We start from the raw sequence: 20,009 nt of genomic DNA, 5'->3' as shown, positions 1-20,009 counted from the left end.
AATTCTTCTTTTAAAATAGTTAACCAACACGTAATAGTTTAAAACATGATTTACTAACACTGAATAGCGGAAATAATAATAAAATATACGAAATTCCAACCCGACATAGCCCTGACCGGGGTGTCACAAGTCACGAGCATCTATGAACCACAATACAGTCTGTAAAGTCATAAACTACTACATTTGTTTGGAAATAACAGGAAAGATAGAGAAATAGAGACACGGGGCTACGGACGTCAACAACTACCTCGCAATCTCCGGAGAAGCCCGCCTGGAACTGGAGGAAATCAACACTCTGGAGCGGAACCTGATACGCCTGAATCTGCACACAGGGTGCAGGGAGTAAAGTGAGTACTCCACTCAGTGAGTAATAAATGTAAATAATGACTGAAAGTAAGAAATCACGCAAGGCACAAAGCATGCTATGATGAAGCAGTAAAATCATTTAAAAACAGTAAAACCAGTGAAAATACACAAAAATCCTCTTTCAACAAGTAAACAGGTAAATGACAGATAATTAAAGTGCGGTAAATAAATAAAAGCTCGCCCCTCGGGCACAATATCACCACATCCGCCCCTCGGGCAACCTCTCAGAACAATAACAGCCCCTCGGGCAACATCTCAGAACAATAACAGCCCCTCAGGCTCAATCTCACATCACACTGGGTACCCGCGCTCACTGGGGGTGTGCAGACTCCGGGAGGGGCCCCTTACGGCCCAAGCACAAAAACAAGCCATCTCGTGGCATCACAACTAGGCCCTCGGCCTCATATCAATCAAGCCACCTCGTGGCATATCTCAGCCTCTCGACCTCAAATCAGTATCAATGTCTCCTCACAACATAGGCCCTCGGCCTTACTCAGTCAGAAATACTCACAAGCCTCTCGGGCAATAGTAAAACAGTGTGTCTCAGCCCAAAACATCATTTAAAATATTATTTAAGTCTCAAAACTGAGTAAAAACCGGCTGAGTAGTAAAATAGTGGAAAATACATGAGTGAGTTCAAGTAGTAATTCAAAACAGTGAGAAAATATCAAGAAAAAGCCCCGAAGGATTCAAATAATTGGCGCGAAGCCCAAATATGACATTCAGCCCAAATCATAGTGATAACAAATAAGTTTCAGTCAAATACACGGTAAAATCATCAACCGGGACGGACCAAGTCACAATCCCCAAAAGTGTACGACCCCACGCTCGTCAACAAGCATGTGTCTCACCTCAACATAGCACTACGATGTGCAATCCGGGGTTTCAAACCCTCAGAACATCATTTACAAGCATTACTCACCTCGAACCGGCTAAATCCCTAGCTCGTGACGCCTTTGCCCTTCGAATTGGCCTCCACGTGCGTCGAATCTATCCAAAATCAGAACGAATACGTCACAATATGCTAAGGGAACAAAGCCCAAGCGAAAACAATCGAAAAATACCAAAAATCCTGAAATTAGCAAAACCCGAGCCCCGGGCCCGCTTCTTGAAACTCAGAAATTTTTACATCGACGTGTTCCTTATCTCCCCACGAGTCTATGCATATAAAGAACACCAAAATCGGAGTCCAAATGACCCCTCAAATCCCCCATTAAAGGCCTCTTAAACTCAAGCCCTAAACCTCCATTTTTAGCCCTTTAATCCTTCTAATTACAGCCTTAATTCATGATATTCTACCATAGAAATGTGTTTTAAGTCCAAAATCCTTACCTCAACGAAGTCTCTTTGATTTATCTCCTCAAAATCGCCCAAAGCTCCCAATTCCGAGTTCAAAAATGGTTAAACCCTTCAAAAATCGCGAAGTATGAAATATATACTTCTGCCCAGGCATTTCCGCTTCTGCGGTCCAAAATCCGCTTCTGCGGTACCGCATATGCGGTCACTTCATCCGCTTCTGCGGAGACTCATTAAACCAGCCCAACACCGCATCTGTGGTCTTTTTGTCGCATCTGCGACTCCGCAGGTGCGGGACCCCTACTGCATCTGCGGTCCCAGACACTTGCTTCCAAAACCGCTTCTGTGGCCACTCTCTCGCACGTGCGGCGCCGCACCTGTGGTCCCCAAGCCGCAGGTGCGAAAATATCAGAAGCAGCAACTTCAGCAGCTGCAACACCATCCAATTTTCTCCGTTAACCACCCGAAATCACCCCGAGGCCCCTGGGACCTCAACCAAAAGCACCAACACATCCTAAAACCTTATTCAAACTTGTTCCAATCATCAAAACACCTCAAACAACATCAAATCTACCAAATCACATCGAATTCAAGCCTAAGTTCCTAAAAATCTTCTGAAATACGCTTTCGATCAAAAACCTAACCAAACCACGTCCGAATGACCTGAAATTTTGCACACACATCCGAAATGATATAACGAAGCTACTGAAACTTCCAGAATTCCATTCCGACCCCCGGATCAAAATCTCACCTATCGACCGAAAATCGACAAAATATCAACTTTCGCCAATTCAAGCCTAATTCTACCCCGGACCTCCAAAACCCATTCCGATCACACTTCTAAGTCACAAATCACCTCCCGAAGCTAACCGAACCACCGGAACTCACATCCTAGCCCTCTAACACATAAGTCAACACCCGATTGACTTTTCCAACTTAAACCTTCTTAAAAGAGACTAAGTGTCTCAAACTTCACCAAAACCATTCCTGATTCAATCCAACCAACCTGACACCTCGAAACACGGATAAACAATACATAAAGAAGCAGAGAAGGGGGAAACAGAGCGGTGACTCATGAGACGACCGGCCGGGTCGTCACACAAACATTATTTACCTACATGGTGTTAGAACATTATCAGGATAAACTTACAAACTGTTTGAACCACGTATCAAATCTCGTATATACATCATCATGGCCAAATTGACCCGCGAAGTGACTATGACACATCAAATAATTTTAGTAGTTGCATCGATATGTAATCACAACAAATTTTATATTTTAATAACTAATAAATCACTACTTACTTGAGAGATGGTACAACTTCGGGATAATTTAGCAACACATAAAGTGTAGCTGACTTGTACTCCATATCACTCAAACTCTCTTTCTAACATTCTTAGAACATCGGCCTGGTTGATTGAATATAGACATTGCTGGATATAATAGATCATTCACACATTCGACTAGGGCTGGGCATAATTTGGTAAATACCGAATTACCGTACCGAAACCAAAAATTTTGGTATTTGATATACGATATTTTGGTATTTGGTTTAAGTTTAAAAAAAATTGGTATTAGGTATGGAATTTAGTATGTTAAGATAAAATACCGAAATACCGATACCATACCGAAATATATATTATATTACACAAAACACATATTATCAATTATAACATAAATATAAAAAATATAGAATTTTACTTTCCTTTAATCCCAAAGTTCATCAATTAACTCTAAACAAGTAATAGAATATTTCTAATGAACAAATATTCTTTTATGTATAATTTTCTCTATTTGGGTTGATATTTGCTAGTTTTGGATAAATTTTTGTCAACAAACATTTTGAGTTTTGTATTTTCGAGTACCTTAATTAAGAATATTAGAGTGTATGGCTCTATGCACTAGTTAGTATTCAAATCGAATAAAACGAAGTTACCGAACCGAACCGAAAGGATAAAAACCGAACTATACCGAATTTAATTAGGTACGGTATTGGTATAGAATTTTAAGAAACCGAAATACCGACATGTCTAAATACCGTACCGTATCGACCGACGAATACCCCTACATTCGACCGTGTGCCTATTGGACCTATTCTTAGAACATGGCACGTTACTATCAAAATAATAAGAACAAAAATGTGCAGTTTCCTTTGCAAGATAGGCTTCGCATATAGATCCTTCAATCCTATTCCTCTGCTTAACAAATTATTTGCATTTGCCAATTGTCCTACATAATGTCATGTTAGCCAAGAACATTCAAATAAAATAGAATATTACATCAAACTTATAATATTACCTCTCAAAGGGATACATCCATCTGCATTGAACATGTCCTCCAAGTCGTGCCTCGTGTACAAGGTGGATTGGAAGATGTTCCATCACATCAAAAAACCACATGGAAATATTTTTTCCATCTTACTAGAAGTTACATGAATGTTCTAATCCATCCGAAGTAGGTTTTCCTCCCTTAATATGGTAGAACACAAGTCTTTTTAAAACAAACTAATCTCTGTGATGGGTTTCCAGATTCTTTCAGGCAAACCACAAAATGCAATAGGCACTAAGGTCTCCATGAAAACATGACAGTCATGACTTTTCAAATGGCTCAACTTCCCTACCGCCATATCTACTTTTTTTTCCAAGACTCGACGCATAACCCTCAAGCATCTTCAATTTCGTAACCCAATCACAAATTTATCGTCTTTCCTCCAAAGTGAATGTGTAACTTGCTTTGGGCTTGAACACCGTAGCATTATTTGTTGTCTGCAAGTATAATTCAGACCGCCTGCAATATTCTTGTAAGTCCATTCTAGCCTTCAGGTTATCTTTTGTCTTACCTTTAACATCCATCACTGGGTTGAACAAATTGTCAAAATAATGCTTTTCAATATGCATGACATCAAGGTTGTGTCGGAGAAGATTATCCTTCCAATAAGGCAACTCCCAAAATATACTCTGTTTCGTCCAATTATGAGTAACACCATATCCGGGGAATATATAAGGTGGAGCCTCAGTAACTTTACTGAAGTTCTGGACCCTCTCCCAAATTTCCTCACCTGAAAGTATTGGAGGTGGAGAACCATATTTCATTTTATTCTTTTTTAATGCATTTAGCATCCTTCTAAACTCATGATTATGAGGCAAGAATTGACAGTGACAATCAAACCATGATTGCTTTCGGCCATGTTTCAAAGTGAACGCTTTACCATTTTCCATGCAGTAAGGACAAACTAGCTTCCCAGCAATCATCCACCCAAACAACATTCCATATGCAGGAAAATCGTTAATAGCCCATATTAAATTAGCACGCAAATTGAAATTCTGATTGGTCGATATGTCATATGTTTCAACACCATCAGACCACAACTGTTTTAGCTCATCAATCAAATGTTGCAAATATACATCAATCAAACTTTTCAGATTACGCGAACCGGGGATAATACAATTTAAGAATATATACGGACTAGTCGTACACAACTCAGGTGGTAGATTATAAGGTATAAGAAAGACAGGCCAACATGAATATGGTGTCGCAGATTGGAGGTGTGCATTCGATTTATCGATTCGTTTTTGACCCTTATCGATAATTACTTATCGATTATCGATTTGTACATATGCTTATCGTTATCGTTTCAATAAGGTTTCGATTTTTTCGATTTTGATTTATCGGTTTTTGGGGATTATCGATTCTTATCGATTACACCAAAAAGAAAATTTGCGGGATTCCACGGAAAGTATATCTCTATAAACACGCCTAACTAATATGAACAAAAAGAAGCTAAAATAAGACGAAAACCGTTTATAACATAAAAATTGTGTCAACAAGCACATGCAACGAAACTAAAGTAAGTGATTAAATGTATGCCACCAACACTCCAACAATATAAAAAAACATCATCACGGCTAACTCTATTTTCCATTAATTTGAACTTCATTCCCTTGAGCTTTAAATATGATCATTCCTTAAATGTGGTAGAGGAAATAATAGGGTTAGGGACTTAGGGTAAAGGAAAGGGTATTACAGAATAAGGGTAAAAAAAAATAAAAAATAAAATTATATATGTTATCGGTTTATCGATAAACCGATAACCGAAGAGGACAAAATTGAAATCGAAATCGATAACTCGATAAGGAAAATTTCGAAATCGAAATCGATAAATCGATAAACCGATATCGATAAACCTATAACAAATAATCGATTCGATTTATCGATAAACCGATTCGAATGCACACCCCTATCGCATATATAGAAAAAGGCGTGAAGCCATCCGCACACAAACCCAACCGAATGTTCCTTGGTTCACTAGCAAAATCTGGATATGTCCTATCAAAGTGCTTCCAAGCTTCTCCATCTGAAGGATGACACATAACACCAGGCGGTCTTCTATTTTCAAAGTGCCATCTCATACGAGGAGCATAACTCATCGACGCATATAACCTTTTAACCTAGGTATAAGAGGTAAATAATGCATCGCCTTGACATCGACCATATTCCCGCTGGAGAGCCTCTTGGAACGAGGCTTTTCGCAAAATTTACAACTGTCTAAAGTTGCATCATCTTTATAATATAACATGCAACCATCTTCACAACAATCAATTCTCATTGAAAAAAGTCCTAACTTAGAAACCAATATCTTTGCCTTATAGAAATCACCAGGTAAGTTGATATTAGGGTCAACTAGTTCACTCATAAGGTCAATGAAAGAGTCCACGGCTGCTTGAGAAATATTCCAATCAAATTTGATACTTAGTAATCTAATTGCAACCGACAGCTCAGAGTGCGGACTTCCGTCACGTAGTGGATGACTAGCTTCCTCTAACTGTTCATAAAATTTTGCGTCATCATTAGGAGTTTGTTCAATATTTTCATTGGGCTCACCCCCGAAGTGCATCCCAAAAGCATTCGCAACCATATCCTGAATTCTAGAATCAAGATTTATATTCTCCACCGACCTACTACTTTCACCAACAACCATGTAATGAAATATCCCACGGCTACCATCAATCTCTCCATGATTAGTCCACACAAAGTAATTCTCTATAAATCCCTTCCTATTTTTTAAACTTCATACGATCGCACCTGACACAAGGGCACCTAATTACTCCTTCACTTTGGTATGGTGGAAGTGACATTGCATGTCTAATAAAGTCATCAACCCCTTCTACAAAATCCTCCCGCAATCTCCGCCGATTAGGATAATTCCTATTGTACATCCAAGTACGATGTTCCATCTATACAAATAAAACAAGAACAAATTAATTTATTCTATAATTATAAATTAGTTAAATCTTTTTTAGTTAATTCAAGATAATTTTTTTTCCTAATTACACCAAAAATTAAATTATATTAAATATAATTAATTATAAACTAAAAGTTTAATTTATATCCTAAAAAGTTCAATTCATATCCAAAAGGTTCAATTTATATCCTAAAATTTCAATTCACAAGAACAAATCCTAAAAACTAAAAGTTCAATTCATATCCTACGAGTTTAAACATAAACTAAAAGTTCAATTTATATCCTAAAAATTCAACCATACCCAAAAGGTCCAATTTATATCCTACAAGTTCAATTCACAAGAACAAATCCTAAAAACTAAAAGTTCAATTCATATCCTACGAGTTTAAACATAAACTAAAAGTTCAATTTATATCCTACGAGTTTAAACATAAACTAAAAGTTCAATTTATATCACTAAAAGTTCTATTTATATCCTACGAGTTTAAACATAAACTAAAAGTTCAATTTATATCCTAAAAATTCAACCCATACCCTAAAAGTTTGATTCATAAGAACAAATCCTAAACCCTAGATTCTAACTAAACTATTCAAGACAATATAAAGTTAATAATTTAATTCTAACTAAACTATTCAAGACAATACAAACTCAAATATTCAATTTATACCATATGTAATCAATTCAATTAAAACAAACCTAAACCCTAATTTCTATAAAATACAATGTTAAATAATCAATTGAAACACTAATCAATTGAAACTAATTCATAGCTAATTAACCAAACATTAGATAATACACAAAAGAAATAAGTTGTAATTCAAACCTAGAATTTTTAGGAGGTGGAGAAGGAGACGGCGCGGCAGTGGCAATGGCAGCGGCAGCGACGACAGCGACAGCTGGGCGGTGGCGACGCGGGGTGAGGAATGTGATTTGTGAGAGAAAAATAGAGAATGAGAGGGGAAGGTATTAAGTGAGGAGTTAAGATAATTGGAGAAGAGAGGTATGGAAAAAGGGGGAGGGGGGTAATCTTGGTCGGCACACTAAGTGTTGACCGTTTGACCAAAAACCGACCAACTTTGTCGGTTATTTAAAAAAAAACTAAATTGTTTTTTTTTTGTTTTTAATTCTTAAAATATTATAAACTATAAAAAAGTTATTATAAACTATAACAAAAATATTAATAACTTTAAGCATTTATTTTACTTAACTATACAATTATTATAAATAATTATAAACTATAAGTATAATCTTTATAAATAATTATATTAACTAGGCTACTTTTGATAAATTATAATAGCATCTATCTAAGTAAATGTTTTAAGTTATAATTAAGTATATGAGTAATTTCACACACACACACACACTATATTGTAATTGATGATCAATCTTATACATTGCTTATCAATTGATAAACCAATATAATATTATTCTATTTTAGGCCGAGACGTTTTGTTTTCATATTAATAGATATAGGTCGATGAATCAATTTACAAATAGATAAATTTGATGATAAATTACATATGCTAATTAGATTATTGCCTTCACAAGTCTGTCCCTAAAAGAACCCGACCCTGTGGTCCTAGCGCTTCGTGTTCTTATATATATACGGCTATACCTATACACACACACACACACACTTCATTGTAATACTTTAACTATATATATAGCTTGTTATAGTATATTTTAGTGTGTGCGTGTATATATAACACATACGCTTCGTTGTACTACTTTAACTACATATATATAGCATGTTATAGTATATGTTAGTGTATTCATTATTTGTATTACAAAAGTGTTAACAGATTACATTTATATTATTTAGATAGTAAATATTAATGTGATTCAAATTAAAAGTTTGAACATGTTTGACCTATTAATTTAACTCGTTTACTTAATACTAATAACTTCTTTCGTTTCTTTAATTTGTGATCCATATATATATCAAAGATGTTTAGTATTAATTCTTCTATTTTTCATTCATTCATTCATCACTAATAATGCATGACATAGATTAACCGATATAGGTCGAAACGTTTTGTTTTTACTATTAATCGATATAGGTCAAACGTTTTGCTTTTAATATTCATCGATGCATCTAAGTAAGTTATAAGTCGATGAATCAATTTACAAATAGATTTATTTGATGACAAATTATATATACTGATTAGGATCTTCACAAGTCTATCCCTAAAAGAACCCGACCCGGTAGGATGATAAATTATCAAATCTAATTGTTTAAACACAAATCTAAATTTTGGGTGAAACATCATCCACCAAGTAACTGGAAGTCTGATACCCTAACCAAGAAAGCCAATGGACTGGGTATAAGAAACCTGAGAACTCACCAAAGATTCTTTGAGGGATTAACAAACCCAAACTGGAAGATCAAATTTAATTGTCTACTTCTGTTTGCTTCTTGGTGAAAAATGGAATACACAGGGGAAGCTGAGATCTTGAGGTTTTTGAAACTGACCTTTTATAAGAAAAAATCTCCCCTTGTGAAAAGGCTATATTAGTCAGCCTAGTCTAATCTTTTGTTCTTTTTATTGCTTCTTTTGGGCTCTGGCAGATGATGTAAATAGTTCAGCACTCCTTCAGTTCTGTTGTGACATCAAAGAAAAGGCGTTTACCTTGTCACCGAATTAAAAAAAAAAAAAATTATGTAATTGCAAGTCGGACAAATGATGGGAAATACTGCATGCGTAAAGGTACAACATGCATCATTACACATGTTTAACTAAATTGTGTACACAACAACAAAATGTTAGTTTACAAAAGATGGAGTTCTTTCAGGCAACCTTTGACTGCCCTTTAGGAAGAAAGCTATGAGCCAATGACAAGATATGACTCTTTAGGCTTTCCACTAGAGAAAGCTCCGGTTTTCGTACACTATTTATTAGCCATTGATAATCGGACAGTGCATTTTCTGGCAATGGCTCTAAAAGTTCACATTTAGCCAAGATATCAGATGGAGGGACTCCAGCAATAAGGTTTGTCTCAAGTTTTGGTCTACCCCTAGTAAGCTTTTCGGAAACTTTAACCGGTGATTCAAGGGCGTTAGGTGAAGCACCTGGAACAACGTCGTCTTTGAACCTTTCAGCTTGCAAGCAGAATTCTATCCACTGATGCACTACTGGTGATGGTCCTCTAACTCTTCCTCCAATTTGATCAGTTGCAATTCTCGAAGCAGCAGGTATTGCCTGATAAAGACGTTTTTTGCAAAGTTATACGCAGTAGAAGAAATGATCCCATCTCTAATAAATCTCTATACCAGCTGCATTTTCTAACACGTATTACGTACATTGTTTTTGTTCCAAGCATGTTTGGGAGATTTAATAGTCAAGTCCAAAAATCTATTCAGTGAAAAACGAATGCCAAAGTTTGTTTTCTCGACTGAAGTATCTTTTTTTTTTTAGCCTAGATTTTGTCTACTTCATAAAAAAGGAGAGTTTTTCTTACACTTGGTAAACTAATGTGACGTGTTTGATGGGACTTTAAAATTTCAAATTCATAAAACTTTATCAATAATTCACAGAAATTTCAAGAGAGAAGATTTCTTGTCTGGACACGTGTACTCCAAACACTGACAATAAAGAGTAAACCAAGGGAAAGAACAAAAGAGAAGGTGTCAAATTGGAACTATTAAATCTGTTGTACCTTTCGGGAATTATCAATCAAAAGAAAACAAATAAAAATGGCCAAGAAAAAAAGATTAGTCCGCAGCATTTTAGGATGTACATAGAGGGAGAAAATTCTGGACATACCCAGCAATCAGCCCACAGACTTGCACCAGATTTGGGAACAACTACAGCAATATTTGACATCCGCTTTGCAGCAGGAATAACATCATTGCTCCATCCAACAGCTACCCATACATCTCCAACTCCGAAGGCTTTAAGATAGTAGCCGCTATCAAATAGCCGGACCTTTTGAGAGATACAACTATTTAGATATCCAAATACTGAACAAGAAATTTTATATATATAATCTCCATGCATTTGGCGCACGAATGTTACTTTGCATGTAAATAGAGGTCTCACATAAAAAATGCTAACATGCATGAATCCACCTTAAAATGATTCTAAATCAAGTCAATATTGATATCATTTGAAATCCTAACATATGTTTGACTTAGAAGATAAAGGACTCAATCAACCAACTCTTTTCTATAATGAAGTGCTCATTTAACCATCAGAACTATGTTTTTGCAAGTCTCCATGCATAAGCGTTTGAAATCTATCAATCCAAGCGCGACCTTAAATACTGGGAAGGGAAGTCGCAATTTTAAGCACATGACAATACGAAAACAATAAGAGAGGTAAACAACCATGACCCTAAAAAGTCTGGAGAAGTTACTAACTGCACATATGGTACTTGGCAGGAAAAATGAATGTACTAGATAGTCGGATAGATCTCTTGGAAGCTCAACATGAGAATACTTGCTTATAAAATTTTTGCAGCAACTTGGTGCAATATCAGTGAAATTACTTTTGAATTACCAAAGAAATTTTCAAAAGTTGACAAGAATAGAACTAGGCTTAAGTTTTGTATGACTAACTAAAGCACTGTATGCATGGCTGTATATCTTGCATCAATAACTCCACATTATTTTCTATACCTGTGAATACTATAAGCTCAAATTAAAACCATTTTATACCCACTACCTTAAAACCATAAATCACAACTTAAGTGCTCAAAGATCAGTTATGGACTAGGAGAATAACCTTTGCATACATGACTCGTACCAGTCCTTTTAAACTTATACAGAGATGAATCTAGAAAAAATCAACAGGTTCATGTAATCATGTGTAGACACCACACTAATAAGTTGGAAATATTTTCCAGTATGCTATGTCAGCTAGGAAATTCAGGTGGCACCAGCTTTTGCTGACTATAATAATTTGAATCCCTGCCCCTTATTTCCTTTGAATGTTGCATCCTTACAGATTCAGCTCCTCTTCCAGACAATGTTGTAGATTTTTACTCTCGTTCTTCTTTTTATTTATTTATTTATATTTTTGTTAAAATGCTCATCAATTGGTGGAAGATTCATCGAATCATATTTCGCTCCAGACAGAGTACACAGCATTGAAATTCTTCAATTCAAAGAACAGAAAAGATGCCCCACAATTAACCTGTAAAGAGCTCAAGCCTAGGCAATTTTTAATTTTTTTTTAATTACCTGTTTAACAAGTGATGCAAGATTCTGCTGCACAGCCTCTCTACCACCAGCAACCTCAGACATGTTAGTTGTGTTGTATGATGCCCCCATATACTTTAACACTGCACCGACGATCTCTCGTGGTGAATCAACCATTGAAATTTTTCCAGCAAGCTCTGGTCGCCACAGATCGGCCCAGTCCTGCAGAGGTGGTTTACAACCCTGGATAAGCGAGCTATCATGTAGAATGCAACTTCTGAAGAAGAAATTGTAAACACAGACACTGGGGTCTGTGAACTTTAAGACTCGTTCAACATGAGCATGTCCAAAACAAATGAAGTATCCATATAACATAGCTGATAGGCAAAAAGTAATATTATGCACTAAAAATCATATTTTCATTGGAATAACATTCAGCAATTAGGGAGCTTCAAAGAAATGTGGAAGAAAATGGTATAAAGGTCAAGAACAAAAATGTTCAAGAACTTCCCCTTATGGATGCTCGATCCTCTTGCTTCTTTCTTCTCTAACTGGGTTCAAACTTCAAGAATCTATCATTTCTATCCAACTGGGAATAAGACACACACTAGCAGCTAGAAAGACAATATGACTAATTTACAATTGCAAGCAATGAGTAAAATTAAAGCATCACCCATCATGGTTCCATTTTAAAAAGTGATACTCTAAATATAGACACAAGTTACCTCTATAGGAGCCATTTTACGCTTTCGAAATTCGCTTTTCTTGTAAGCTATCACTATGCTTCCCCATCTATATGGAGCCGCCCATATCCTACCACGAGAATCTAGTTTCCCTTCATCGCTCCTGCGCAAATATACCTGGCATTATTTTAAAGTCAAAGGGAACTATTAAAGGGATCTGAGTACAAGATAGATGCCAAAGTAAACAAGATGACGTTTACAATACAGAAGTATAGAAGGGACATCTTTTTCTTTTTCCACAAAAAGACAATTTAGTTTTATATAATATACCATCAGACATGGAATATTTTGGTAAAACAAATAAGTGTTTCACTCCTCAGAACGAAGTGTCTCCCATGTGAGGTCATGCGATGGTCAACAAGCGGCTAAATGATGCAAGAGCTCTTTTTCCCTAATGCTGTCAAGAAAATGGTATGTCAGGTTTTGGACCCTATGTCGAGTTAGGTTCCAAACCTTCCAAGAGTGATTGGTATGTTATTTCTTGGCACTCTCTTTCTACATTTTGCAAACCTAAACAGATTGATGAAATATGGATTTCAGGTTCAATAGTAAGTAGTAGGTCAAGTTATGTAAATCCTAATACTGCTTCCAACAGCCTGGCAAGAAAATAGGAGACAGTAGATATGTGTATTTCCTAGCACTGAAGGCAAAATACACCAGGAATGCTGCTGATAGGCTGAAAGACATCAAATTGCGAATGTCACTCCTCATCAAAAAAAGAAGATGGTTTTTACCTTCCATTTGTCACTTAAATTTTCAAACCAATCTTGATCTTCTAAACCATGCATCGGCTCGATTAACCTCTTCTCAATGGCATAACTGAGCCAGGTATCACCAAGAGTGACAACATCAGCTGCCAAAGCAGATTTAGGATTGACTTTTCCTTTCTGATTAGGCATGCAAAGTTCATGAAAGATGTCTTGCAGGCTTTGACGAAACTCAGAACGTAATCTCACTCTCTTCCCTTGAGATCGCAAGAAATCCTACACATCAATGAGCAAAGAGCCATTATTCTCGAGAATGTGCACAGAGTTTTCATCATTTGAATGACAACTGAAGCAGCTTATTAATGCATATTAGATGACACAAGCCCAGTGAACTTGATCTCCTTTTTTGATAGGAGTAACAGTGAAGTGCTGTATATAAAATAAGTGTTTTAGAGGGAAACATATGGAAAAGCTTGAATGGATGCTGATATCTAGCAAATATCCTAAAGTTCTTGAAAAGAACTCAGGATCATTTGCGAACTACAGCACCTATATTGTAAAAAGACCTCAAAAGCACATCAGCTTGGACTCCGTCTTAGAAGCTAAGCAGAAATGATATCAAATGAAAGAAAAGTGAAAGAAGCATGCAATCACTAGGATGCAAATGATAAATGCTTCTTAAAGTATTGGAGAACCTACATAATTAAGCAATAATAGTATTTTTGGGTTGATGTATCAGTGAGGACAGTATTGCTACAGTAGCTTTTCCTGTGTTTTTCTTTTTCCAGTAGCGTTTATAGAAGAGATTCATTTTAGTTTACAATTTGACATTACATACAGCAATCAAATAATATCGTTTTGCTAATATTCTCTTATAATCTAAACTAGAGTTAGGAGATCAGTAACCCCTAAAATCTAATGTGAACATCTATATGAAAACAAATAATTTTGATATCGGAATTTTGAAAAAATATATAGAAGATATTTCCAACCCTCTTTCCTTGTTTTTCCTTGATTCCTTCTAATTTTGTGGTCTGCACTAACTCAACTTCTAGTCTTCTGCCCACATTTACTACTCTTCTCTCATCTTTCCACACTTTACAATTAAACCAACTATTACAGTATTTCTCGCGTAACTTGCAACCTTGAAGCCACTAAATTCTCACTTTTTCTCCACAAGAATAACTCTTCTCCTTGATTATACACACTCTAAATTTGTTTTGCTATTAAATTCAAGGGGCAGCATGAGAAGTACAACAAATATGTGGCCAAAATGTTATAATCAACAATAACGACGCACAAAATACTCGTATATCCAACAGAGGAACTCACTGGCCAAAACAGGGGTCAACAATATAAAAAGAGAAAACCAACATAACATCATAATCTCTCTCCGATCCTACGTATACAAATATCTACTTGCAACTTATTAAGACAACTTTTACACCATACAAGGTCTGAATTGATCGTATCCTGAAAGTAAGAAAGTGAGATATGGAGCAGAGTTAGCAGACCTTGAGCCACACTGGAGGAAATGAGTTACTAAGAGAAACAACTCTTAGAGGGACAGTTAAAGCATATGTCTTAGACTTCCATTTCTCAAATGCTGCTTGAAGCTCTTCATCGTCGTTATCTTCCACATTATCCGATTTTCCAACTCCAGTGCCTATGTAATTCAAAGTCCATGGCACCAAGTAAAATACGCAGTAAAAAATAAAGAGGGGGAGAGAGAGAAGAAGAAACTCTAGACGAGATCTTCATGCAACATTCATTAGTATCAATGATATCAAAAGCAATTAGGCAAATAATGAGTCGAACTTGAAAGAGCACTAAGAAGAGCAGTATTAAAGTAATTAAGAAGAACAAAAATAATCAGTTATCTGTTTCACACTAAATGACTTGATAAGATTGCCTAGAATCGCCTAACGAGTAAAGCTTAACCTTTCTCTATCTCACTAGCCATATTTAGCCCAAAATAACAAAGCTAAGTTGATCTTTACATAGTCTGTCCCTCTTCCTCTCTTCCCACTTGTATCTCTCTCACCTTCCACAAGGCACTTGCATTTTCACAGCTTAGTGTACCAACATTCTGGAAAACAACTCTCATTCCGGTGTTGTGCTCCTTCCTTTCCATACTATATAACACGACATTCGACTCGTACACTATTTAAGATGTCAATTTCGCATATATCATACTTATATACGTATAGCAAAATAGCAATAGTGAAAAATTAGTTTCACAGATAAATATGACGTCAAAGTTTCAAACTTGAATTTAATAAATTTGAATTTGAGCTCCAGAAAATTATGAAAGTTCTATAGAAATGTCCAACAGGTTGAGATGTTAAGTAAAAATTGTCATATACATCGGGCAGGAGGAATGGAAAAAACTTACTTGCACTTTGATTTTACCTACTAGGTTGAAATGTCTAGCCTAAACACGAGGTGCGGGTAAATTATACTACTAATGCTGCAATAATATACTTTAGATATTGTAATCCTAGTTAATTTGATCCAACATGTTCAACCATTATCCACAAATAGAATTTTCAATAAATACCTTGAGATTCTTGGTCCTGAAGCTGAGTTAGAGAAGGGAGTTGAGGAGGAACATGAGTAGTAGCAACAGCAGGAAAGGCAAAAAGTGCCGAACCCAAACTTATAAAAAGAACGGTATACGCAGCTATTTGACGGAGAAAAACGCCGGACGCCGGAAAAGTCGCCGAGTTCCGGTGAACGGGAACGGCAGAGGCCAAAATACCGAGCCTAAGGTTTTTGTGGAAGTGGAAAGTTCGAGAATTGTGTAGGCGAAGAGTGTTATAATGGAGTTTAGAGGTATGGGGAATTGGGATTAAGAGAGGAGGAAGTGAGAGGGAAGACATTTGTATACACGCACACAGTGACTGTGTGGGATATTAGAGAGATTATCGAGGGAACTGAAGGATTTATATTCCAGGTATGTATTATTTTGGGAGTTAAAATATTTTTTCTTCAATTACTGTGTTTAAATATTTTTGAGGTATAATATTTTAATGAATAGATTTTAATTTCATGAAATGTAGAATTGATACGTAGATTTACGAAGAAACTATATTACCCTCTACTCAAGTTTTACTATAATTACGTTTTATATACCCAATTCCCATTTATATACATTTTAAGGGAATTAATGATAATAATTAGTGTCCTAAATTACTTTAACATATCTTCCACTCCCACACGTTTCTCTCTCCACATCCCACCCCCTCCCCACGTATCTTGCACAAGAGAGCAGCAGTTCCACCATTGACAACCATTAAAAAGCTTTGAAGCTTTGAATTCGAATTTGGATTTTCAAAAAATATTGTTTGTTTGGATTGGATGTTATTGCAAAGAATTGAGAATTCTCTCTACGTCTCTCTCTATCTCTCAATCCCAAATTTCAGTAATGTAAAGCAAAGGAAAAGAGAGCAGCAATTCCACCATTGACAACCATTAAAAAGCTTTGAAGTTTTGAATTCGAATTTGAGTTTTCAAAAATCATTATTTGTTTGGATTAGGTATTGTTGCAAACAATTAGGTTTATGGTTTGGAGTTTATATCTCAATTTTGAGGGGTTTTGGTGAAGATTAGACTTTGTTTTGACTGAATTTCAGATTGAAACTCGTCGTCGAAAAAGAAGAAGAAGAAGAAGAAGAAGAAGAAGAAGAAGAAGAAGACATGATATATATTATATTTACGAAATTGTAGCAAAGAAAAATTGTATTATGTTGTTTATATATTTTTCTTTTATTTATTTAACTATTGTATGAAAGTTGAATGATATTGTATTAAAATTATATTTAAGTCGTATGATATTTTAGTTGTATATAACTGAGTAGAAATAATATATAAAAATTATAGATAAGTTGTATAATATATAATTAGTTGTATGAAATTTATTTTTACTATGTATAAATCAGATACAAAATATACAAAAGACATATTGTATAAAATTTGATTTTAAGTTGTATGTTATTATAGTTGTATTTAACTGGGTAGAAATAATGTGTGAAAGTTGTAGATAAGTTGTAGATGAGTTGTAGATAAATTGTATAATATATAATTAGTTGTATGAAATTTATTTTTACTATGTATAAATCAGATACAAAATCTACAAAAGACATATGGTATGAAAGCTGTATGTTTAAGAAATCAGATACAAAATATTACAAAAAAAAATTAAATACATGAAAAACTCATGTGTTTGACCTCTTCATTTTTGCATTTGACAATGCCACTATATGTGTCGTTAGCCATATAGTAGTATTTATTCTTTTTTCAAGCATCCAAGTGAATATTTTAAAATCACGGGTAGTGCAATTTCGGTTTCTTTTACTCCTTCAATGGAGATTTTGAGGTTCACTGTGCTTTCTCAAGAGTACTAAAATGAGGGAGAAGCATATATACAATTGAGGATTGAGTGATAGTACTAAATTAACTTTAGTTCATCGTTAACCACAATAAATGAACTTTGTTTGCATGAGTATTATTCACAAACTATACTTCAAGATCCAAAATCTGAACCTGGTTTAGTATCAATTTCATTGTGCATTGATAGTTCATGGAAAAATGATAAGGACAAAAAAGAGGTTCGTTCATATTGTTGCTACCATTTCTGTAATTTTTTCCCAATCTAAGCTGCATTTATCTTACAGGGGATCTTGGTCAGAGTTTTGATTCAAATAGGACACTCACACATTATGAATTAAATCCAATCAAGGGGCAGACAGTGTTGTTTGTTGGCGACTTGTCTGCCGAAGATATGGGGAGAAAGAGAGAATCCGGAGAGAAAAGTGGAGAGAGGAGAGGAAAAAAGGAAAAGGGTGTAACTAAATCCCTTGATTAAAGGCACAAATAATGGATTGAGAACCTTTTAAGATGGAATATATATATTTTGTAAATAAAACTTGTATAGGTAGGGTAATTTACTAAACATGAACATTTAGGGTAATAAAGTTTCCAATAGTATATAGGAATGAAAAAATCCCGAAAGAAATTCATTTGTGCTAAGTTCTCAAAAATATGTGTGGGCACACTAGGCTGGATAAGATTAGGAATAAAGATATTCGGGAGAGGGTGGGCGTGGCTCCCATGGACGACAAGATACGGTAAGCGAGGCTTAGATGGTTCTGGCACGTGCGGAGGAGGAGCCTAGATGCCCCGGTTAGGAGGTGTGAACGGGGTTGACTTTGACCGGTACGAGAAGAGGTAGAGGGCGGCCTAAGACGTATTGGGCGAGGTGATTAGGCAGGACATGTCGCAACTTTAAATTTCCGAGGACATGGCCCTGGATAGGGAGGTGTGGAGGTCGAGCATTAGGGTTGTAGGTTAGGGGGTAGTTGAGCTTTTTTCCAGCTAGTCTGATAATGTTTTGTCCAGGACTGCTAGCGGTTTTTGTTCATCATACGATTTTTATTTCTAATTTTTATTTTTTTAATTGTATTATTAGCATAATTATTGTCCTTCCACTTATTTGTTGTCTCTTACAGTTTTGATACTATTTGTCTGGTTTCTGTTGTTGTTACGGATCTTTTGTCTCTGAGCCGAGGGTCCCCCAGAAACAGCCTCTCTACCCCTTAGGGGTAGGGGTAAGGTCTGCGTATACTCTACCTTCCCCAAACACCACTAATGAGATTATATTATTACTGGATTGATGTTGTTGTAAGCTTTCAAAAATAGCAAAATCCTCATTTGGCACCATTGTAAAGCAAACCAAACCTTCATCCACTTGTATAAATATGTTCATTGGCAACAACTCTACATCTGCATTAGTAAAATGGACAACTATTTTGAGATCATCATTAATCGTTCAATTCTCAGACTCGTAATATACCTTAAACAACCTATATAGATCGTCCTTCCTAGTAGCATTGATCGAAGCCGCTAACGTTGATTCCGATGAGTAAAATCGTTAGAAAGATACGTCAGCATCGAACCAGAATCATTTATAATATTTCCTTGATTATAATTGGAGTTTACTGAACAAGATAATTTGAATGGAAAAGTCTAATTCCCAATAGTGAAACTTTGCAAATTCAGATAGTAGCATACAGAGGCGGATTCAGAATTTTTACGTGACGGGGGCATATTATTCTGCTCAACCAGTGCCTCCTAAAGGCTTTTAGTGTTCAGGGTGCCAATTGTTTTAAATTAACCATTTACAAGGTATATATATATGTGTGTATATATATACAAGATTTCGGCCGAAATTTACGGAGTCCGGTAACCCTCGCCCATACACATGGGTCCGCCTGTATTGTTGCTTTTGTATCAAGGGAGTTAATGACGCTAGGGCCGGACAACATAGCATTGTCACTAAAATTAATGTGATTAGTCGCATTGGAATAATTAATTGATGATTCCAGTGGGATCAAACCGTAAGAGAATTTCCCAATACATTCTTGCGAAGACATTTGTATGCTAATATACACTTGGATTTTTTACATTGTAAATCATCTTTACCTATTGTAAAATGTAATTTATTTTATTTTT

The 20,009-nt window shown here is 35.7% G+C and overlaps 1 protein-coding gene across 1 annotated transcript; it reads right to left on the bottom strand.

Annotated features, from left to right (window-relative positions):
• On the bottom strand, positions 9,589-16,436 carry LOC109232944 (spermidine-binding periplasmic protein SpuE). The gene is made up of 7 exons (XM_019398644.1): positions 16,057-16,436; positions 15,011-15,162; positions 13,524-13,772; positions 12,772-12,906; positions 12,089-12,268; positions 10,671-10,832; positions 9,589-10,106 (listed from the first exon to the last, which is right to left on the bottom strand). The coding sequence occupies exons 1-7, from the start codon at positions 16,376-16,378 to the stop codon at positions 9,696-9,698; spliced, it is 1,611 nt and encodes a 536-aa protein (XP_019254189.1). The 5' UTR covers positions 16,379-16,436; the 3' UTR covers positions 9,589-9,695.

Source organism: Nicotiana attenuata, chromosome 10 (assembly GCF_001879085.1).
Source record: "Nicotiana attenuata strain UT chromosome 10, NIATTr2, whole genome shotgun sequence".
Classification (NCBI taxonomy): Eukaryota; Viridiplantae; Streptophyta; class Magnoliopsida; order Solanales; family Solanaceae; genus Nicotiana; species Nicotiana attenuata.
Note: the sequence above shows the minus strand (reverse complement) of the source record. Positions and strands in the feature narration are given on the sequence as shown.